General features: G+C 43.5%; 1 protein-coding gene across 2 annotated transcripts in view; it reads left to right on the top strand.

Annotated features, from left to right (window-relative positions):
• Positions 1 to 19626, top strand: part of PLEKHM3 (pleckstrin homology domain containing M3) — a 100459-nt gene extending 80833 nt beyond the window's left edge. Inside the window, exons 8-10 of one of the 2 annotated variants that reach the window (XR_011141819.1) lie at positions 7291 to 8346; positions 14493 to 14621; positions 19523 to 19626. Coding sequence is in view for 1 of the 2 variants with exons in the window: in XM_068948096.1 (XP_068804197.1) it covers positions 7291 to 7468 (178 nt within the window). In the remaining variant the exon portion in view is untranslated. Of the gene's footprint in view, positions 1 to 7290; positions 13679 to 14492; positions 14622 to 19522 lie in introns of those variants that run through there. The other variant, XM_068948096.1, reaches the window with a different exon arrangement.
• Positions 19627 to 20033: the final 407 nt, after the last annotated feature.

Raw genomic sequence — 20033 nt, 5'->3', positions numbered from 1 at the left:
CCTGTGTCTGGTAAAGACTGTAAGTGTGTTGTGAAAGGAAAGGGAGCGAGGGCATTATCCTAACAAGCTCCTTTTAGGGGCAAATCAATGCTATGTTAGTGCCAACTTTCCTCCATTCATTTACTTCACTAGAGTCCCTTTTTCCTCCCTAGGCAGGCTCCCTGGATTCGTTCCTAGGCAACTGTAATAATATTGCTGCACGTGTGTGTCAGGCATTGATTGCCTTTGGGGCTTTTTTGTGTTGTCAGTGAACACAAGCTAGTCCTTTTTTCTTTTCCTTGTGTTTTGCTAAAGTCTCTGAGAGTTCTGGAGGGCACTGCTGCGATATTCACAGCTGAGCAATTCAGAAGTACTTGCAGGCAGGCACATGTGCCTAGCGTGGGATGGGGAGCAAGCTGGAATCCCCTAGACAAGGCTTGTTGAAGCTACTGTGTTTTGCTCTTTGGGTTTTTTAATAGCCAATTACAGATGGCTTAGTACTTTGGATGCTTAGCGCATGTTTGGCATCATCTAAAGAAAATATAATGAACAACCCATGTTTTTTCTTGTTTTCACTCTGTGTGGAGAACAAAAATAATAACCTGAAGAGTTCTAGGCAATGAAGGGCTCAATCCTAAATCAAATCCTTAATGAAACTCCTTTCAAGGGATTACTCCCTTGAGCAAATGTAGGCAAGATGTGGCAGAGGGGAAGTCGTTTTTCTGTGGGAAAAAAAAAAAAAATATAAAATTACAAGAGAGAAAGGATGATGGACGGTTATAGTGCTGCACTGAGATGGGAGAGAGCTCTCTTCACTTCTCAGCTCTCCTAAAAGTTCCTAGCAGACCTTGAGCAAGTCAGCTCCCCTCTTGTTCCCATTTGTAAAATGGGAATGCTGGCATCTCTCTCATCTACTGTGCGTTCATTTCAGGGATGAACAGGTTCTGCATAGCTGTGGGCTGCTTGAATTCCCAGATTGGTATTTGGAAGCCAGGACAGTACCACCCCATGTCTGTGGTACTGAAGCTGGCTCATCATCACTGTTTCCAGCACCTTCATCCCAGCGTGGTCATGCTGGCAGCCTGCCAACCTGTAAGGTTCCTAGAAGCCAGATAAAACTGCCTTGCAGACCACATCTGGGCCACCAGTTGATCATTCCTGCTTTATTTTGTCATTTCAGGGTGAAAGACCTTGGAGGCAGTCTGCCTCTGTGTGTGGCAGCCCCTCTTTGGCACCTGATCTTACCCGTGGTCACCTAAATGGTGGCCTAATACAGAGGAGAAATACAAGTATAATTGAGTGAGTGTGCAGAATCTAGAATTATTTGAGCAATAAGTTTGTGAAATACGTGTGGGAAGCCTGAAAACAATTTGCCAGAGTTTACAATTTGCCAAATATTGATAGGAACATGTGTAAAATGTCCAGACTCAATGGAACATATTAATATATGGCTCATCCTCAGCACAGAAGGAATGATTTTGTGCTTTCAATGTAGGAAGGGTTTTCTTTTGTAAGTAATAATGATAATAGCAATATAAAGCCTGTCTGGCTGCGGAAGGTTTGCTCTTTCTCTCTCTTGCTTTTCAATGCCATAGAAATTATTTAGAGGACTGAATAATTCTCTGCATTTCTATTACTCCAGCGTTCAAAAAAAAAACCACCTCCATCATTAAACATAAAACACCCCCTATTGTCTCAACAGAAATTGAGTTGGTCAGGAAAGAGCAAAGAACAGATAAAATACCAAAATAGAAAGGAAGCTATTTAAGATGCCTTCTTAGAGGGCTGAAAGTCAGTATGAAAACAATATGCTATGTTCACCAATTCTACAAATAATATTTGAAAAATAGCAAGATGCTATTAATGAGCAATATCACAATATCATTCATTACAGAAGAAAACATGAAAGGCCTGAATAACTACAGGCTCATCAGCTTATCGTCAGTAGTATATCGAAGTCTCACAAAAAACGTAAAAACCTTTTGGCCTCTAGCCAAAGAACAGAAGAAGATTCAGAAATAGTACCTGAACCATGATTTACTTATAACAATAACCAGGGTTAAGAGCAAGATAACTAAGCATAGTGAACTATTACGCAAGCTTTTTGTAGATTATAACATGTATTTATTCTCTAGGGAAATAAAAATGTTTCAGAACTCTGAGGTTTGCAAACAGATGTAAGGAAAACCTATGAAACTCCCATACAAAAACCTAATTGCAGACTGGTTTTAGACAGTCAAAAAATGAATGGAATTGGTGGCTGCCAACCACCTAACTTTTTTTAACCTCTGTCAAGCTGTTTGAAAACTGTTCACTGTGGAATTGCTCTGTTCGGGCTAAGGTCCTTAAACTATCAGATTTTTCAGCAAAGTTTTCATGCTGAGTGTAGAGCGCTTCTGAAACATCTGGCCCTGGACCTGTACACTGTTCAGATCTAATGACAGCAAAACTCATCACCACTTCTCTGGGAAAGTCCAGCAGAAATGCTGGGATGAATAGGATCCTCAAGATGACTGGAGCAGACTTGAATCTGCCTTAGATTTGCTACTGTTTCTTGGGAGCACCTGTATTCCTGAAGGAGGGGTTTAGCAGAAGTATTTTCAGTGTTTGCTGGATGGGGATTTATGGGGGCACTGCGGTGGGAAAATGTGACTGACTAGTTCATGCTGAACTCTCAAGGGCATACCCTGCTCAGTGGTGATTTTGATTACTTACTATTGTAGTAAGCCTTTTTGTAAGAGCAGGTTTAGGAAAAGGGACCCTGGAGAGTTTGGATTTGGCAGGCGCAGGCTGCCTATGGAGATGCTGCGTGGATGAGGGATGATATACATTATGCTCCCATATATTCCAGAGGCCACTCTTCAAAGCCAAATAGCCATAGCCGGGTTGGTCTAAAACTCAGACCTAGGAAGGCTGTGAAAACCAAGGAAAGCTGATAGTTTTGTGAAGTTGTCGAGTTTTTATTTTATCATAAACCAGAGGGCAGCATGTAATTAACATTTAATATTTTTGTAGTGTGAAGGAGAGAAGGAAAAAGCATGCCTGGCCTGATGTCATCTGGCATCAATATTTGCTCCCTGGAGGGAGAGCTGGGTTTGTTTTCTCAGTTCTCACAGGGAAGAGGCTGTGGTGTTTGACCCAGCAGCTATCGCTCACCCCAGCAGTACCTCCAGCACAGCTCAGTCTGACAGGTGTGCTTGGTCCTCTCTGAGGATGGCAGCCATGATGGGAGTCCTGAGGGGGCATGAGAAGAAACCTGTGGCAGCTCTGGGGAGGCTGCAGGAGGTGCCATGGGGTGGGAGTGAGGAGAGAACGCTCCGTGAATCATTGTGCCAAGGGAAGCAAAATCACTGGCTGACTACAGCAGAGGGGAAAATTTACCTTCTCCTCCATCCTTCAGCAAGGAAGTGTTCAGTCACAAAGATACATCTACACACTTACTCTTGTGCAGGTGCCCAGATTGCTAGCCTGACAAACCTCAGCTCTTTAATTTTTATTCTGCTCTCTACCTTCTTGAAAAGTAAAAAGGGTAGTTCTTGTCTTCTGCTCTCTGTGAATTCCAACAATGCTGTTTTGTTTGACAGAAACTCTGCAAAAGGATCTGATGGCTTAGAAAGAACTCTGTAAGTGAGATCAGTTTTCCAAAGCAAGTATCATTGCAGAAGTGCAGGTGGATCACCCTTTTTCCTAACGCAGGTGCTGCTGTTGCTTTCACAAGGTACAGCTGCTGCTAATCCAGCTTCTGGATGTTTCGGGTTGCCAAGGAGATGGGCTGGGTGGGGAAGCGATCTGTGTTGTTGGGGCTATATCGTGGCATGATATGGGTTACATGCATGCAACTCAATCAGAGTATTTATAAATTAGATTTTACTTTTGGAATCCAGCTCAAGTTCAGATCAGTTTTGTTCGCTGTTGCGTTGCTCCCCCCATCATTGAACTTGCAGCTACTGGGTGACATTTAAGCAGAAGGGCAAGTGATGGAACAATTAAGGTGTTAGACTGGGTATTTGAATTTTAACATATGTAAAAGCACGCACAACATCAAAGGGGGGCTTACTGGGAGTTTTGAATCCAGGAAAAAAAATCAGTCTGAACAGAGAGAGTTCTTGAATGCTCTTAAGAGTAAGCTCTGCAGCTCTAGAGTTGTGATGCAGAACTGAGTATGGGATCAATACCTGAAGTGTGAAGTAGCCCTGATGTCTTAGTGCCCAGTAATCCTCTTGCAAGGCAGCTTTCTAAGCTGAGCGTGATATTTTAAGCAATGTGTAACCATTTAACCTTGCAAGTCCAGCATTTTACATGAAACCCTTTGGCTGAGAGAAAGACCCCAGTACTGCTTTTCTAGGACTCCTTGTTTTTTGGTCTTTGTTTCATAGCATACAGAGAAAGTAGAAAGATGTTGACTTTGTTAAACAAAAATATATTGTTTGAAAAACAACATCTGTCTCTCCAAGGTCTTTATACCAAGAGATAGACTTAAGAACACATGATTGGGAAGAAACACCAGGCTGCTATTCTTAGCCCTAATGGCCCTTTTTTGATGCCACAACGGAGATAAAATCAGACTTCAGGATTAAATAAGAAGCAATCTGTTTGTAGTATTCCAAGAAGAAATTTAGTTTTGGTGGGGCTTTTTTGTTATCACTGGAAGACTTCTCCCAGTGAGATGAGGAATGGCCAACTCGTTGATGTTTTCAGGGTCAATTAACACTATTTGTATAAATTCCTCTTTGTGACTTTAAATTTGGCATGATGAAAAACAAAGACGTAGATGTCTTGTGCTAGTTCAGCTCCTTCACTTTAGAGGGAGTAACTTACCATTTCTGAAAATGCAGAACAGGAGCAGCATCGGCCTTAAATGATGGGGTTTGTTTAGCAGTGAGAAGATACAGATGTGTGGTGAAGGCTGATGCAGGCATCCTCTCATGCGGTCCCTCCAGAGAGCAAGAGGCAGCTTTGTCTGTCTGTGCTGTGTCTGCTTCGTGCCCCGGTGTGGGGTCTTGCTCCAGGCCTCAGCTACTCCGCCACCAATAACAGTGCCGACGTTTCTTCTCTCTCTTTTGGTTTTGAGGGATATGAGGAGTTTGTTAATTTTTTCCGCTGAGCTTATTTTTGAAAAATGAATTTATATTATTTTAAACACCATTAATCTTTAATTGTTTTCTCTGTGGATGACCTTTGACTGGAGGAGCAGGTGTGCTGGCTCCTCTCTAATCCTACTGGCATCCATTTCAGCATCAATTTCTGATAAGTTTTGTCACCTCCCTGGGTACTGGGGAGAATTATTGAGTGAGCGTAGGGAGTGGCAATGCAAGAACACAAAATTACGCTCCTCATCAATCATTATCCTCTAGCAACTTCCAGAGCATTGTAAATTGCTGACTAACAAGGGCAAATTAGCTTGATAAAATCACCATTAGTGTCAGTTCAGAATGATGTAAAGTTTTAAAGACATGGCTGTCCGCTCTGTCTGTCTCTCATCCATTAGTGTGTCTGTTCGTGGAGATCCCAATCCAGCAGAGCACATAAGCACATGCTTTATTTAGGCAGATCACTAATCCCAAGGAAATCACTGGGGTACCAGTCCTAAGCATGTGTTTATGTGCTTCACTGGAACAGAGCCGTAACACACATTCTCTTTCTGATCACACAGATGATAAATATCTGCATGAGCTGGTCTCTTGATTCAAAAACTGGTTCAGACTCATCAGCTGGACTTAGAAATATGAGCACAAGAGTCAAGTTTTAGTGAAAGAGAGCATGATATTGAGCAGATATATTCTGTTATTTTAATTTTATCAGTTTATGCTAGCTAAGGATCTGCCTCTGTAAGCCTCTGCATAGCCGTCTCAAAGCTCTACCTTGACTAAAATTTAAACCATATTTGGACCATATATAGAACTTAGTGTAGCCAGGTCAAGAGTTGCTTTTTAAAAGCTATAAATGCAAATGCAGCCAATATAGTTAATAAAGAAGCAGTCTGTATTAGCTTATGAACGTGTCTCAATGTTGCTGGACTGCAGGCCGAATATCACAGTTTGTTTTTAAGGGTAGCTTTTATTTGCCTTCTGGTTTCTCAGTGTTTAGGGTTTATTTCTCCATGTTTTCAATTTTTCTTCGCAATCTTGAAGGCAAGAACCTTACTTCTAAAAAAAAAAAACCAGTAAAGGCATAATAATGGAGGCTCAGATCCTCATATAATCGTTTGACTACAGTAGGTGCGACGTAAGGAAAGTGCAAGGCATTTCCAGACTTACCACAAAATCACAAGGCTGATCAACGCCCCTCATTTATGTCTAAATATTGCTCTAAAGTTTCATGTTTGGTTGCTTTCATTATTTATTTGTGAAAGTATAAACTAAGACGTTGCACCTCTGATACTGTCGTCCTTTTATTTTTTTTCATTTGGATACAAAGCTGTAGTAAGACAATGAATTGCTCATCGCTACAGATAGTTATTTGCATTGACAAGATGAGACTGTCCAGCTCTTCAGCCTAGCCCACTCTACAAGAGCCGGATGTCCCCTGCTCCGTAGCCATCTAGGGCTGGGCATTGGCCTGCTATGACATTACATCCATGGGCTCAGAGTGCCTCTAAAGTAATCCATTCACCTTCGTAGAGCATTTGATTTGTCCAAAATTATCATATCACATTCTAGAAAAGAATAACCCAGCTTTGGAAGCCAGGAGCTACAGTTATGATGAACTAGCGTGACCTTCCATGCGACAGAGAGCAGAAAATATAGCTTACTCATATTCTGTGTTTCATTTTTAGTTTGTTGAATGACTTTTTTCCTGCTGTTGAAGTAGCCTGCACTTTACTTTTTCCAGAATAGCGGACCGCACCGCTGGAATTTTAATGAGGAAAATGTCACATCTTTATTGTTCCAAATGCCAAAATACATCTTAATGGAAATGAATATTTCTTCATTTAGAAGCTAAAGCAGCAGACTTGTCTTTCATAAACCAAAAAATATGTCTAGTCTATGATAGACCTGAATGCTAGTTCTTAAGAAGATAAGTATTAATCCTTTTAATAATTTCTATCTGTGAAGTGGAAACGCTGGGATGGATTCTCAGCAAGTGCAAGTGGATGAAAGTCAACTGATTTTGGAGACCCTGCATGGCTTTACAGCAGCAGAGGTGTGGGCAAGCTCGTGTCTTATGCAGCTTCCCCACTTCTGAACCACAGCAGTCTTGAAGCTACCACAGCTGTTTGAAGGAATGTCTGCTGCCCACAATCCTTTTGAAGTCCATTGCATGCTCCGGTCGTATTTTGTCATTCATTTTGATGCTAATTTGTGTTTGCAGGTGTGAAAACTGTGGTGCTGTCTTCCACTCTGAGTGCAAAGTGAAGGCCGTACCATGCCCCCGGTGCGTGCGTAAAGAGCTGCAGAAGAAGCAGAAATCCTTCTGGAGGCGACTGAATATGGATGAAAACTTCGAAGAGTCTTGCAATATGTTTGAGTTGTCATATCAGAACACATGACTGCCTTAAGGCAATGGCCAGCCTGAAGAGAATCTCTTCCTCGGTTGCCAGCTCAAGCAACTTCTCAGCTTAGCCAGGCAGAAACCTTTTTGCAAAATAGTGTCTGACCTTCTTCTTCATCTGTGAATAGCAGCTGCCAAAGTGGCCGCAAAGTCTTGCTGGCTTTGAAATACCAGTGGCCAAACTGCATTTTGCATTGAAGTCCAGCCAGTAGCTCTCATACAAAATGTGTTTACTTGAAATGCTTTAGGTCTAGCTGATTAAGCACCCCAGTTTTTCTTTTCCACCTCCAGAGAAGACTTTTCCTCAAGGCAGAAAGTATTTCCCGCCATGACCACATTCTTAAGTTATTATTGATGTTGTTCATTTAGAATCGATGGCTCATCTACTTATTTATCTGTATTATTTATTAATAGCCTTGGCAGAGGTTCTGGTGAGGTGTTTTACAGAACCCAATAGGGCAGGAGTGGTTTTAAGCCTACCTGCTCCTTCTGACATGGACATGGGATTGCATTTCCTCATGTTTCCAGCTGCAGAGCTATTTTTGAAGGATCGATGCATTTATTTGTCGCTCCTCCCCGAGGAAAGAAAAATATCTCCTATCAAACCTTATTCAGGATGCTTGCAAGTGTAAGATGCAGAAGAATTCCTTTAGCTATGTTTATCTATTCATAACCAGCCCCATGGAATATTACATAAGCAGATAAGCAGGGAACTTGCTGCTGGTTTTGTTCAGTCGAGGTATATCAGTCATGCTCCGTCACTGAAGTCCGTTTAGTTCTACGCTAGTTATTCTTGTTCTATATGAGGCCACATCCTCATCTCCGGTAACATGATGTTGGTGCCGACCTCCTGCTAGTCTCACATTTGAAGACACTGTAAGTGTTCACGTTGGTTTTGTTTTTATCACGTGAAGTTTACTTGACCTGCTTCTCTAACCTTAACCTCCTAGACTGCTAGACAGAGAAGTGTCTTGTCCTTCTTAGTTAGAAAATATCTCCGAAACTGTGAAACATGCTATTTCCTTTGCTGTGTTCACGTGCAATTTGTGTCCTATGTTCTCTGGAAGCTCTAAGGATTTTATACTTCTGTAGTCACTTAAGTGGTGGAGAGAGAAGTTCTTCGAGGTATGGTTATGCCTCATGTACCTGGAACACAGGGAAGTATTAAACACAGTACATTGTGTATATTGTGAAAGAGGAGTATGTGATAGATTTGATTGGGGAAATACGTGTGTCACCACTGACAGTATGTTTAATTCATTATGGTGTCACCTCCACTGAGCACCTGGAGATGCTCCTCACTGGAACCGACATTCTTAACTCTTTCTCCAGACCCTGCCGTAATGTGATTGCATACATATGAATGCATTCATATATATGTACATATATATGTATGTGTCTACAGAAAACAAATACGGTTTTAGGAGAAAAATCCACAATCACGTGCATGTGTATTTTTTCTCTCCTTTCACATATGTTTGTTAAAGTGCAGAATATTGATCTTTGCTTACTATATAAGCTGTGGGCTGTTGTATTCAAGGCAGAAAGCAGTCTTGATCATTGAAGCAGCTCACTAATTGCCGAACTATTTTAAATAAAAGAACAGGGTACATCACGCTTACGTTAAGGGCCAGGAAAGCTACAAAGAGTTGCCTTGTACTGGAGTGTAAGTAGTTACCTTTTCCAACCTCCAGTTAAAGAAAGTAGCTGAATCAGAGCTTTTTCAAATGAGTACAAGTACTATATGTATAGAAGCATGTTTATATCTGAATACATTAGACAACCAGTGCCTTTCTTTTGCAGAAGTCCTTCTCACAGGGTTTTTTTTTTTTTTTCAGAAGGAAGTGCAGGTTTTTTCCATGTTCCTGGCAAAATAGTATAGGGATTCCCATATTTAATAAATTTGGTGAATTGTGTACTTTTCTTACCAAAATTAATACTTCTCCTACACAAGGACTGCTGTGCCGCAGCTCGCAGTTCGTCATGTGGAATGAGTTGCTTTCCGCTGCCATCCTTAATGCTCCTTGCAGGTCCGTTCCCACATGAAGAATTCCCTGCATGTTCACAAATGCAAACAGCAGGGACGTGCTGTGGAATTAGTCATGCAAACGGGAACTGCACTGGTACTGGCTGAATAAACAGTACGCTCCCACGTTATTTTCAGCGTGTGTCACTAAGACTAGTCCTGTGGCAAAGCCAGTAGCTGTGAAACCTTCAGGAATTGTCAGGTACTATTTCGAGGTGGCTGCAGACATAATGGTGGGTCATTAAAGAAGAAAAGATGAAGTTTTTTATGCTGTAATGCGTTGGAATTTGAGAGCCGGTTTCTAAAATAGATACATGTTCATTTGTTCATTTCCATCTTGGAAAAGTAATATAACTTCCTCTGGTAGCTGTAGGAGCAGACTGTATTGTGGAAGATGTTTTCTTCTCAGGGATGCCTCGCTCCTATCCATAAAAAGTTACTCTGTATAGGTGTGCATGGCAGGATATAGTCTTCTGTCACTGACTTTCGAGAGCATAACTAAGGCCTGATCTTGTCCTCAGGAAGTATGGATGGAGTAGGAACAAGCCCAGTTCATTTTTCAGGACTGCAAGGCAAAAGAATAAACTAAAGCTACTGCTCATATTACCAGCTCTAAAAGGACAGTTTTCCTATAAGAGCCACCTGGTAGCTGGGACACAGCCTGGGTTTCTGTAGGTGGTTTGACTTTCCAACAACACTTTACCCTTGTGTGGTTGTGTCTGCTGTAGTAACATAGTGCTGCTGCACATTGGTCTCCCAGTGCTACACAGATCACATGCTGTGGTCTGTAGACTTCTGGGTGGGCACAGCTGGAAAAGTACCTGGGATCTTTCCAAATTGTGCAAATCTCTCTCCCCCCCTCCCCCAAAACAAGTGGAACTTATGTATTGGTACTTCTTGTCCCATCCTATCCGTGCACGAGGTAAGTTTGAACAAGAACATTTCATTGTGAATCAAATCAAAAATGCGCTGCTTGTCTCATTCACAAAGAAAGCGCTGTCTTAGCTTATGGAGGAGGAATTGATCCATGTATCCAGTTACTGCTGTTACTAGCTTGTGCAGAACTTACAATCACTGTAGAAATAGAGCGCTTCACAGAAATGGACTGTCGCCTGACTCTTTAGAACTGCATAGAATATTTCCAGTCTCAGTTTAGTTAGCCTGAGATGTTTTAACCCGGGATAGTGTAGAGATATTTATTCAACCCTCTTTCTTTTCCTCTTTTATCCACACGCTCTAGCTTTCCCTTAACCGGGGCGGGGGGGAGAGGGGGGAGGACATATCCAGGGGATGCAAACTGCAGCATTTTTAATATTGTCAACCCACAGAAAGAGGAATTCACAGTCTTGCTGAATTTTGATGTCTGAATCCATCCTTGTTCTAATCTGTCTGTAAAATGCATCAGTGTTTGTTTTTTTTTACTGGTAAAACTATTCTTGTTAGGTTAATTTTTAGTGTTCTTGCTGCACTAAAATGAGGAAGATGAGAATGGCCCTTCTGGATTCATTTACTCCCCCTGCCCTGAAATAGTTGGACCTCCTATGCAGAAATGTGATGAAAAACGATTTCTTTGTGATATGACACGATGTCCTGGCTGGCACTTACCAATATGAACTCATTACTGGGCTGATGGAAACTGGTAGTTGTATTCGTTTCCTTGATAAGTGAGGTAAGATCCCTTCTGGTGAGGAATTTGAGTTCTTCATGGTACTCCGCAGGCTTTGATGGCCCTCTTAGGAGTGAATCATCAGGGTACCTCTAGCATTGCTCTTTTTAAGGCTTCTCTTAATAATTAACATCAGGATACTGTGTGTATTACAATTGACTGATGCTGATGTCCTGCAACACTAAAAAAATAAAAAGCAGCATAGGATGTCTGATTACAATGAAATGGGGAAGCTGCAAAGTTCTATTTTGTTCTTTTCTCTGTAGCAGCAGAAGCCATTGAGTTTCCTGTGCCTTCTAAGGTCACGGGCTGGATTGCAACTGACTGTTGGTCTATATGAAAGGAATTTAATTGAATAATCATTTTAATCTTATCTCTTGTTTTCTGCTGCTTTGCTGCAAGCCAGTCCCCTCCCTCCTTCTCACTTTCTCTATCTCTCTCTGCTGTCTTTGCTCACAGTGCTGAGTCTACAGCTAGACCTCAGGCTTCGTAGCTCATTGTGTTGCTGTTGAACCAGTCGAGTCTGATCATTCTCTCCTTCATAATTTGCCTTCCAATTTTCCCTTCCCAGTAGGAGTGCCTTACAGTACTGTATATTAGCGTCTATCTTCCTATTTTGGATTTCCTGATTGAATCTGCTGTTTGATAAACTTGTAGACTTAAACTGAAACTCTCCCATGGCTGCACATGCTGCTTTGCAGGGGCAGCTGAGTAAATCAGTTTGCTTGTTCTGCCCTTGTGAAGTGAGCTCTACAGACTGCATATATGAGCTCTGAAGACACCAAGCTGCATGGAAACCCCTCACTTTTGCTTAACTTGGTGCCTTAAATTTTCGTAAGTGAAGACTCTTGTCAGGAATGCTCTGCCACGATGCAGCATGTTTGGCATTGAGCTGTGAACCCTAGCTCCTGGCAGTTCCTGTCTTACTAGGAATGATGACCATAAAATTTGTTTATCATCTATGCTTTCAGAGGGAAAGATGGGAAAGGATAACATGGAGAAGGTGCTGGTTTTTATTACCAATATTGTGGAGAATAGCTGGGCTTCTCTTCAGCAGAAAATGAGGTTGTGCTTACGCAAGACCTTCAGGAGTTTTGTGTTACAATACTGACAAGCTTGGGGCACGGGAACAGGCTCAAGTCATGGGTGGCTTTGCTCCTCCTGGGACCACTGGCCAGTGTGTGCCCCCTGTAGAGGGTGTCTGGCCAACCTCCCTGCCCACGCTGCAGAGCGGGGTCAGTACTGTGGTGGAAAAAGCATTTCCTCAAAACCGATTTTGACTGCAGCCTGGTTCTCTGAAGACTAACCCAGCAAGGGTTTGGGCAGCTTAACATTAGAGAGCGGGTTAACCTGCTTAAATTTTAGCAAATAAGCAGCTAACCCTTCTAGCCTGTGTGTCAGTCCTGGGCACGTGTCTATACTGATTGTGATCTTTTAAGTCCACTTTTGACGCCGGTAGCAGGAATCCCATTTGAAAACAGCAGTACTGTCACTGCATTTTAGCAGTGAAGTGAGGAGACAGCCCAGAGAATAATGCGCATGGTCCTTCTTTACTTGAAAACCGCAATGTGCACACTCTGACTTGGGACATATCTTCAAATGCCAGTTGCCTCCAAATCTCTTAAGGTGGTCGTTAATCCAAATCACAAGGACACCTCTCGTGGGCTGCGCCAGAGCAGTCCAGGCCTGGAAAGCTGTTAAGTGTCTAGGACCAAAGTGTATTAGGCCTCATCTACATACTCAAGCATCAGTGGCTCAATAATTTATTTATTCATGTCTAATCAATGCTTCAAACGAATATGAATCTTTGAATACACTGCTGTATCAATGGAAAAGGATTTATTTTAGTTTTGTGTATGCACTTGTCTACAAAGTTGATCTTGTTTAAAAAAAGGTGTGTGTTTTCCAACTGATTTTTAATGACGTTAACACCTATTATAGCAGGTTAGCTGTATAATCCCTTCTGTACTTGAGCTAAACAAAGTAAAAATTCGTGAGTAAAAAGGATGTTTGAAAGGTTTTGCACCTAAGCTTCAAAAACCGACTTAAGTTCAATCAAGGCAGTTTTGGGGAAGGGGGGAAGCTGGGTCTGACCGACAGAGAGCTGAGCTACTGCTGTCTGCATCAGTCTAGGCTTTTCTTTCCTTCCACGCACCCAGGTCACCGACAGCACTTCCAGATGGATTTTGGCAATAGTGGCAGTGCACCCCAAGTTTTTTGAAAACCACTATGTGTCTGCACTACTCTATCTGTTAACTTATTGGCAACATCATTATTTGTGTTTCGTTGTTCTTGTTTGTTTTGGTTGATTTACTTTTGACAAGGATTTTTTAAATTATCTGCAACTGTTGGGCAATAGTCTTAATTTATTACTGATGTGCAATGGCATAATTTAAATTCAGTGAGTTGAATTGCTTGTTGACACTTGAGCAGGGTTTCTTTGGGTCATTTGTGACAGCATCAGAGCACCAGTCCCTCGTGTGTAAAGGCAACTCTCAATAAATACTACAAAAACATTACTTGTGTCCTTTCTAATTTGCCTTCTGCGGGGTACTGCACCATGAGTAGGACAAAGCTTTGAAAGAATGCTAGTTTCCTTAAAAAAGCTAAACTGCTGGTGAAAGTGTTCCAAATCTAAGCGAATTATCGTATTTACTGTTCTCAGGTCTGAGCTAGGAAGTCTCTGGAAATACTGTCAAAGACTGTACTAGGCTTTGAGTATTTGGATTTCCGATTAAATATCTTAAGTTTTTTCAGAAGTCACGATTGCCTGGATTTTTAAAGGTGATGAGCCCCAGCAGCTCCCAGTGGAGCTTACTGGGAGTGGTTGTTGGTTGGCACCTTTGGACACCGAGCTCTCCATGGCGTGCAGGAGGTGCAGGGAGGCTGCTCCTCCCGCTGCCAGAATGCAGCCTCTGTGCGTGGCTGCCCTGTGGACCTCTACCAGAAGATCCAGGATAAGGGCCTGAATAAGGGAGGCACCTTCCAGTTGTATTGCAGGGCCATAGCCCTGGGAGAGTAGGATCATGCCCGCGCTGTAAGGGTGTTTCCAGCTCAGACAGCTCTGCCTGGGAGCAGGCATGATTGCTTCTCTCCTGAGCTGCCTTCTCCCAGTGCACCAGGCAAGGAGCTTCAGCAGCTCCCCAGGGCCTGGGATTTGGTAAGGATTATAAGGACTGCAGTGCCGAGCTGCAGCAGAGCTAGGGATCAAAACCCACTGCTGGAGGGCCCCCCAGAGCGGTGGGGGGGGGGGGGGGGGAATCCCCTCTCTTGCTCCCCTCCTCAGAGAGATCAGACGGCCACCAGGAATGTCAATCCTCTCTCCTGCAGGTACCTTTGGACTTCATCCCCACGATGAAATCGGCTACGAGCAATGGGTTAATGTTTGACTGGGACCACACAAGCTGCATGAGGGAACCATGTGCAAGACCGTCTCTTCCTCCTTATTTGCTTTGCAAGGTGAGCAAATTCGGTTACGATACCTCTGTCCCCTTTCACTGCCCCCTGCCCTCCTTATTTGGCAGGGTAAGAGACAGTGAGAAGGAAGCACCACTGCAGAACAGAGATCATGGGTCTGGCAAGCCCTGGGAGGAGCATTAATCTTTGCTTGTTTTTCTTGTCCTCACATGACTGTATTTGTGCAGCTTCTTCTCTCCTCATTGCCCCTTCCCGACCTCCCTATTGTGCTCTGTTTCGATATATGAACCCACCGTTGAAATGAATTGCTAAAAGAACATATTCCAATAGCTGTCACAAGGCAACCTGGGGCTGGAGTTTCAGGCAACGTTTCTTCTGGTTTCAGTCAGGAATTGAAGTGCTGGGATTTTTCTTTCTGTCATATGTTCTCATTACAATGGAGCTGTGCCCTGCAGTGAAGTATAACTATCCCAATAAAACCTTACCTTAGCAGCCCTGTTCTTAATCCCCCAAAAGCCATGCTTGTTGGGTAGTTCTCATAACCTTTTCTGTTCATTTATCAACTAGCCTTTAGCTCAGCGGGCCACAGAAAATCTCAGTTCTTCCAGGTCCCTTGGGAAACAGTAGAAAAACTGGTGTTTGCTTCTGATGCTGAGCAATGGGGACAGACTAGCCCCTGCAGAGTATCCACCCACCTCGTCTCCCTCATGGTTAACACCTCTCATTCTGGCAGGACAGATAGTATTTTATAACCATATAAGCGAATGTGTTGGGCAATATTAGAACACAGGCAAATCTCACAGCCCCTTGGGTCCAACATACAACCTTCTGGATTTTGTCCTTCCGTGTTCTCTTTGCACATTAAATGCTTTACGGTAGATTGAACCAGGAGTTTGATCAATCTCATGGCCAAGTCCTGTGAATGGTATTATATCAACCTGAGCATGCCAAGCCAAGCTCCAGCTCTTCCCCTAAAGGTCGGGACAGTTCATTTAAAAAGTTACCCTTCTAGCTCTTAGACCAAAATCAACAGTATTTGGCTTAATTCAGGAAGTGTCTCTATGACAAAAGAGAAGGCACCCTGCAGTACCAGAACAGAAAGCCTATTCCTAAACGATGGATTTGTAAGAAAGATCTGAGGTTAAGACTCCCAACTTATCACTGCATTTATTGTTTGTTTGATTGATTTTTCTAAAAGGTAGAACTAGAATATAACTCACCTTCCAGGAATCTGTAACAGTGATAAGTCTACAAGTTTAAGAAGTCTCAAGGACACTATCTAAAATAAATAAAATGGCACAAACACTCTGTCCAGAACTGTGCTCCAGGCACAAGGAGATGCATTTATTTTTTTCATTCAACTTTTCAGGTTTCCATAATGTGTATGACATAATCCAGATTGCAGTACAATAATAAAATAACCCAAATGGAGCTGGCTTCCTCCCTCTTTCCTTCGGGCTGGAGAGAGGCCTTCCAGTTCTGAGGTTACCATACCTTTTCAGGGAAAGACATGCCGAGGGCAAGTGAAATATTCTGGGAGTGGGCTTTTATGTGCACATGGCTCTGGACTGTCTTTTTAAAAGAGTTCTTGTTTAATTCAATACTCCCCAAAACAGTGGTTCCACCTAGAGGCCTTAGTATTACCGATATGAGAAGGTGGTGAAAAGCATCTCAGATAATCAGGTGTCACAAGTAAAACCGGACAAAGTCTCCAAGGCAAGTAGGAATAAATTCCAACCATTTTAAGCATAGACAAATATAAACCTTGGCACTGAGGCTGCAAACATGCTAAAAAGTGGCTTCATTGTTTACATTAAAAGACTCTTGATTTTCTGTAACCTCACTTTTTTTATCTGAGGCTATGAGGCTCATCTGGAAAGCAAGAGAAGTCAGATAAGAGCTTGTATTAAGGGACTTCACATGGACTTCACGTGGACTTGATAGTTCCCAGGTGTTATTGTGTAGGTACAATAAGGTGTGTTTACAAGTGAATAGGAAGAAATTGTTAGTAAGTATTGTTTAAATGTAAGAATACACACGTACTGGATCTGTGTAAGAAAGTAATAGATGTAATCTGTGCATGGAACAGTTCAGTCCAAAGTATCTTCATGGTACTAAAGTTTATAGATTAATCTCATCTGTGATTAACAGTGCAGGAAGTACTGAAAGTACAGTGACTAAGGCATGAAATGCAGTGAGCAGCTCTCTACTGGACTGTGCCTTGCCCTGCAAGTAATCCCCCTGGCTTCCGTGAGCGAGGGGGTGCAGACTCCCATGGGAGCAGGGCTGGGGGAGGAGAACTGAGATTCCAGCGTATTTTTTGTCGTCAGACATTTGTGTACAATTGCTTGTGACATCGGTGGATGTTGTTTGTTGTGTACTTATTGCAAAATGTCCTGTTTTGGCTTGGACTCTGCACTTTCGAAGAGCATTAGTCTCTTTGATTTAACAGACAGCATGATCGATCCTTTGAGCAGATAGGAGCTCTGCTGACTTCAGCGAAAGCTGCAGTTTGTAAAAGAACCAGAGTTGGGCTCCCAGTGTTTAGAGACATGAGCTGTAGCCGTTTATAAAATTGGCAAATTCCTTCCAAAATGAAGTAACTGGACATGCATTCTGCACAGAGTTAACCCTGGGTGATAGCAGGTAAAAAAAGAGAGAAAGTATAATAAAAGTATGGGTCTCTACTGTAGGTATTTACACAGTATTGACATTGTAAGCTGTGCTTAGAGATTTATGTCAAGTGTTACTGCACTGTCATAAAACAATAAAGTACTTCTGTGAAGGGCTTAGGGCAAAGGGGAGACAGAAAAGTCTCACTATATAGGGCCCTCCTCCAGCTCCTGTGGGAATCCGTGGGAATTTTTCCATAGCTGTCAGTAGGCAGAGCTGTATGGAGGCCTGCTAGGGGAAGGGGAGCAGAAGCAGCTTATTTGCTACATTCGCAGCAGGTAACTAGAGATTTTATCACAGGGAGGATATTCCCAGCACCCAATTTTAGCAGCCTTGCACAGCTGTTGAGTCTACCTTGCAATGCATGGAGAGAGATGAGGGCTCCTCTAGGGAGCAGGGATTTATTTGAACTGAATTATCCCCTGGTGTTTTGTAGCAATGCTGGCAAGGCCTACAAAAACTGAGAGATGGCACTGTGTTTACCATGTTTACCATGGCCTTCACGGACAGAGCAGTCCCCCTGGCTGGTGGGAAAGGTGCTGCTACCAGGGTGCTCATGGCAGCACTGCCAGTGCACCTTGCAGGCTGGTTTTAGCTCAGGTTGTGGTACGTTGCCCAAGCTAGTACACACACACAGGGGCAAGTGTGTGTGTCTTGCAGCAGAGGATGAATTAAGAGGTATGTCATGACAGAGAGTGGCTTTTTGTTTTCTTGCTTCTAAACAAAGGACAGCACTAACACAGGCACGATATAGTATTTGTGTGTTTAATATGGCACGTTCCTTTTTACCAGTTCCTCCACTGCAGGGACAACAGGCCAAGGTGCAATACATACAGAAAGGTGGGGATTACTAGAGTCTCCAAACTTGTGAGATTTCTGTAGGGATTTAGCCCCTAATACTCTCAGGTTCCTTCATAGACCCTGAACGTAAAGAACTGGGCTAGATTCACTCTGGCTTGCAAGGATCAGCAGATCCCTGCTAGCCGCCTGCCCTCTGCCCTAGCCCTCTGCTCCTGAACAGATCAGCGTTCTTTGAATTGCTTCTCTGGTAGCTGTGGGTTGAACAGGCTGCCTGTGGAAAACAACGTTCTTATCTTCATCTTCCTGCTTTTGTGGCTTTCAGTTGGAGCATCCACGAAGCAAGAAGCATGCAGCTAGTCACTGTGCAGTTACCATACTGCAGCGGCCAAGGGGTCAGGCCATGAGTCTAAGAGGAATAGGATTATTCCTGTGCTCCAGGGCCTCTCCCCAGCGCACCCTGGGCTCGGCACGCTTTTAGCTCTGGACTGGAGTTTGGAGCCAGGTGCAGTGCATGTCTGTCTGTGGGTCTGTGACTTCAGTTTGTCTCCCCTACTCGTTGTCTCTTCTTTTCATGTGGTTATGGTAATATTTCTTCTCCGAGCCTTCCCAATACAGTGGGACCCATGAATCTCAACACAGAAATATATTGCTCTTTCACTAGGTGTGGTTCGCATTTAGTTGTTCTCCTGCTGGTCGCCACTGCATGGGAAGGCATTGTGCTGCTTCTTTGCACACGAAGGAGAGAATTCCATCAAAGCGTTTATCAGAAGTTGTCCCCGCCATAGCAGTCTCACAGCTGTCCTGCCCAAGGGTGGGAGAGATACCTGCTTCCATGACCCTGCTCCAAACAACGCTTCTCAATAATCAGCCGGGTTCAGCAAAGAAAAGCACCTCTGTTTAGAAGGGACTTCTCAGAGCCCTTCATAAACCTGAGTGACGCTGCAGGCCCAGCACACTGGCAGACTGGGAGAGTGCCCTTGTGTTCTCTGTCAGGGAGCAGTGCTCCATGTCTGCCAGTCTTCACTGTTCTCCCAGGGAGCTGATTAGGGTTGTTTGCAAAATGGGTGGACAGGTACTGAGCGCTTCAACATCTGACCCCACCTCCCCCAACTGGCTGAACTAATTTTGGGCATAGGCCACTAGATCAGCCTTCCTCTCCAAGATCATACTTCTTATCGTGTCCTCTCTCGGAAGCATTGTCCATGCTGTTTCCTGCCCCAGATTTTATCTTAAAAGCTAATGAGTAGAGCTGAAACGTGTCTCTCGCTCATCAAATGCCTTGTCAACCTCCAGCCTCCAAGCAGAGCTCACACTGGAGCTGCTCTCTCACAGCTGATGGATTCGCTCCAGCCAGTTCTTGGTGTGGTGAAAATTGGTCACTCCTCAGAGCCCTGGGAGGTGTCACAGTGGCAATAAACAGCCTCATTCCTGTGACACCTGAGGTCCCTGTCATTCCTTTGCATTCCCAGCTCAGCCAGTGCTGAAGACATGGTCCAAGTGCGTTCCCCTACTCCATCAGCATGATAGCAGTCTCCAGCTCCACAGGACCACCACGAACCCCAGCAGAGCACTGCAGGACACCCTGTCCCTGGTTCCCTTGGCCTTGTTCAGAAATAGGAGTTTTTAAGCTCCGCTTGGTCAGAGGTAAGCACACTCTCTCACACATGTACCCAGAGCACAGTGCTGTGGCACCAGCAGGCCCTTGGCTTTGTATGTGATCTTTTCCCATGAATATCTCAGTGGTGTCCTCATCACATGAGCTCTTCAGCCTCTGGGATGGCAAGACAGCCTGGGAGATTGAGATGACCTTTTTACTTTGTACATATCTTGCTCTGCTTACCCGCAGATTAAAATCACAAGCTTGGCTCTTCTCTTTATGAATTTGGAGGGGGACCTTGGAGCAAACCGCTTGGGACTGGTAGGAGAGACAGAGAGCAGAGTGTGTCTTTCTCGCTCCTCACACTCCTTCTCTTCTTTTTA

Source organism: Struthio camelus, chromosome 6 (assembly GCF_040807025.1).
Source record: "Struthio camelus isolate bStrCam1 chromosome 6, bStrCam1.hap1, whole genome shotgun sequence".
In the NCBI taxonomy this organism is placed as follows: Eukaryota; Metazoa; Chordata; class Aves; order Struthioniformes; family Struthionidae; genus Struthio; species Struthio camelus.
Note: the sequence above shows the minus strand (reverse complement) of the source record. Positions and strands in the feature narration are given on the sequence as shown.